A 2592-nucleotide genomic window follows, 5' to 3' on the forward strand; every position below is an offset into this window, starting at 1 on the left:
CACCACCCCCTACACGGATATTCCTCCGAGACCTCCACTTTTCCTATTCGGACTCTTCTCGTCGGCCCTTGGTTTTCACATATGACTTGTCCTCAGTGTTGGAAGAATATATGTTTGCTTTCCTCAGCCGCGCTCACGAGTTTACATACAATTTTGGGCAGAATTGTACAGAAATCAACAAAAATTTCCTCATAATTTTTAAACTATCACCAACACATGTACATTATCCCTACCACTGCAGCCCAGAGGGTGCCCCAAGGCGATAGCTCCTCCATTCACATTGACATGTTCCGGATCCACTACTCCTTCAAGGAGCTTATTATTAGCAAGCACGACTGCCGCAAAGGCCTCATTAAACTCCCATACGCCAATCTCAGACTGAGCAAAAGTGGGCAACCTGAGTTCGACAAAGGAACCCATTCAACTTTGAGAAATAACGTTCCCCAGGGTTTGATAACAATAGGGAAAATGATGTTCCTAATGTGATGATGACATTTACATGGGAAACTGATTGAAGAATGTGATCCTAGCCATGCGTGGAAAATTCAAAATGAATTTCCCCCGGAAAATATTATAGGTTTCTGGATGATTCCCCGAGTTCCTCACTTGTTAATAGCCAGCCTGGCCGCTGTGGCCGGGGCGATGGTGAAGTCCTCAGGGGTCGTCGCAGCATCAGCCATTGATGCAATACTTGCCAGAATCGGCACTCCGAGACGATCTGCTTCCTGTGAATTTAAAACAACTACAATGTTAAGAGAAATAAATTCAATTTTATCCGGAGTTTCCTCACTAACAATACAAGTTTAAAAAACCCATTAAAATTTTCCCCAAAATTTTCCCGAAATTTTCTCATAATTTCCAATTTTATCACCAACACATAGGTGATAAACAGCAAAGAATGCACTCCCTAAATACTTGTCGACTCATAACGACAATAGCGCTCGCCCCGTCAGACAAGGGGCTAGAGTTGCCAGCAGTAACCACTCCTCCTGATCTTCGGAAGGCCGGCTTTAGCTTCGACAGAAGCTCCTCAGAGACCTACAGAAGAGCCCAGATTTGGAGTGGTGAAAGATTCCCCTATAGCTCGTGTAAGCAACAATGTCAAACGTGTATAATTTAGTTTCCACTCCCAAAAAAAAGTACGACTGTAAGCAATCAGGGAATCACCCAGAAACCTATAATGTTCCCGAGAGGAAACCCATTTGGACTTTTCCACCTACAACTAGAAATACATTTTTCAATGTAAATGTCATCATATTAGGAACATCTTTCCCCCCCCCCCCTTTGTTATGAAACCCTAGGGAACGTTATTTCACTGGGGCAAACAGTTGTTACCTTTGCGACTTGTTCATCCTTGTCCACTGTGGTGACCTTCCCCCTCCTCCCCTTCACTTCGATAGGAGCTATCTCATGTTTGAAGAGGCCCTGCTGAGCCCCTCGGGAGAGTCTAATGCTCCGTGCAGCATAGTCGTCGAGGGCCTCGCGAGTGAGGGCGAACTTCTCTACCGTTCGTTCCGCACATTCCCCCATATGGACGGCATCATAGGCGTCAGTGAGGCCATCGAGGACCATGAGGTCCGTCATCACCCCATGGCCGTGTCGCAATCCCCACCTGAGAAAATTCCGTCACTGCGCCATGAAATTATCATCTACCTAGCCTTAAGGTCAGCATAGGGGGCGTTGCTCATGCTCTCCATCCCTCCCACGACCATAACCCTCCTCTCTCCTGAGCGTATCATAGCAGCAGCCAACATCAACGTCTTCATCCCGGAGGCACAGACCTAGCAACTACACCAGTAGGGCCTCGACTGAGACCTCCTCCTTGAAGACCTTATTGACACCAGTACAGGGAGTAGTATTAGGAATGCCCGCGAGCAGCGCTGCCTGTCTGTGTGGGGCCTGGCCACATCCTGCTGAGAGGACCTGAGGTGAATCATACACACACACGGCTGATGACCACCTACTTGACCAAAAAGCACTTCCTCTACGGCTTCAGGGGGAAGGTGGGCGTTTTTCAAGGCGGCTCGGATCGCATGGGCACCCAACTCGGGTGCCTTGAGGCCTGATGGAGGTTACATGAGGAAAGATACGGATTAGGCCCAATTACTGGCCAGACTGCCACCGAAGCTCCCAAGGGGCGTACGAGCATAGCCGACGATAACAGGCTCGGTGTTGGTGACTGGTGATACGTGAGAAGAAACGGCGGAGATCCTATGTGACATGAGGGGACCTAATCTGTATCTTGCCAGGTCAACCTAAAGATACTCGGGGCAAGACATAAGGCTATTGAGATGAGCGCCACGATGTCTGCACTTGAATTTCCAGCGAAGGGCGAGTCACTGCGCCACGAAATTACGCGCGCGCCCACATCTTCGTGCTGTTCAGTCGACGGAGGCGTGACCCAACCCATACAGAGAGCTACCAGAGGGCTCTATCGGCCCTCGTGTCCTCAGTTAGGCCCCTCACCTGCTGGGTCTCAGCTCGATAGTTATACGACGAGACGTGACGTGGTGGGGGAGGGGGAGGGGGGCTTCTCGCTGCGGCTTAGGCTTCAGCTGGGGAGGGGTTCCGGTCTGTATATATATATATATA

The 2592-nt window shown here is 49.5% G+C and overlaps 1 protein-coding gene across 1 annotated transcript in view; it reads right to left on the bottom strand.

Moving 5' to 3' along the window:
• Pmar_PMAR011566 (Acetyl-CoA acetyltransferase, cytosolic, putative) overlaps positions 1 to 2237 on the bottom strand; it is a gene marked incomplete at its 3' end in the record, with an annotated part of 2378 nt that extends 141 nt beyond the window's left edge. The window contains exons 1-9 of the mRNA XM_002773676.1: positions 2108 to 2237; positions 1965 to 2062; positions 1831 to 1923; positions 1654 to 1781; positions 1336 to 1612; positions 916 to 1038; positions 607 to 725; positions 211 to 397; positions 1 to 9 (exon numbers count right to left, since the gene is read on the bottom strand). Coding sequence (XP_002773722.1) covers positions 1 to 9; positions 211 to 397; positions 607 to 725; positions 916 to 1038; positions 1336 to 1612; positions 1654 to 1781; positions 1831 to 1923; positions 1965 to 2062; positions 2108 to 2222 — 1149 coding nt within the window. The 5' untranslated portion in view covers positions 2223 to 2237. The remainder of the gene's footprint in view (positions 10 to 210; positions 398 to 606; positions 726 to 915; positions 1039 to 1335; positions 1613 to 1653; positions 1782 to 1830; positions 1924 to 1964; positions 2063 to 2107) is intronic.
• Positions 2238 to 2592: the final 355 nt, after the last annotated feature.

The sequence above is a fragment of the Perkinsus marinus genome (assembly GCF_000006405.1).
Source record: "Perkinsus marinus ATCC 50983 genomic scaffold scf_1104296958712, whole genome shotgun sequence".
In the NCBI taxonomy this organism is placed as follows: Eukaryota; Perkinsozoa; order Perkinsida; family Perkinsidae; genus Perkinsus; species Perkinsus marinus.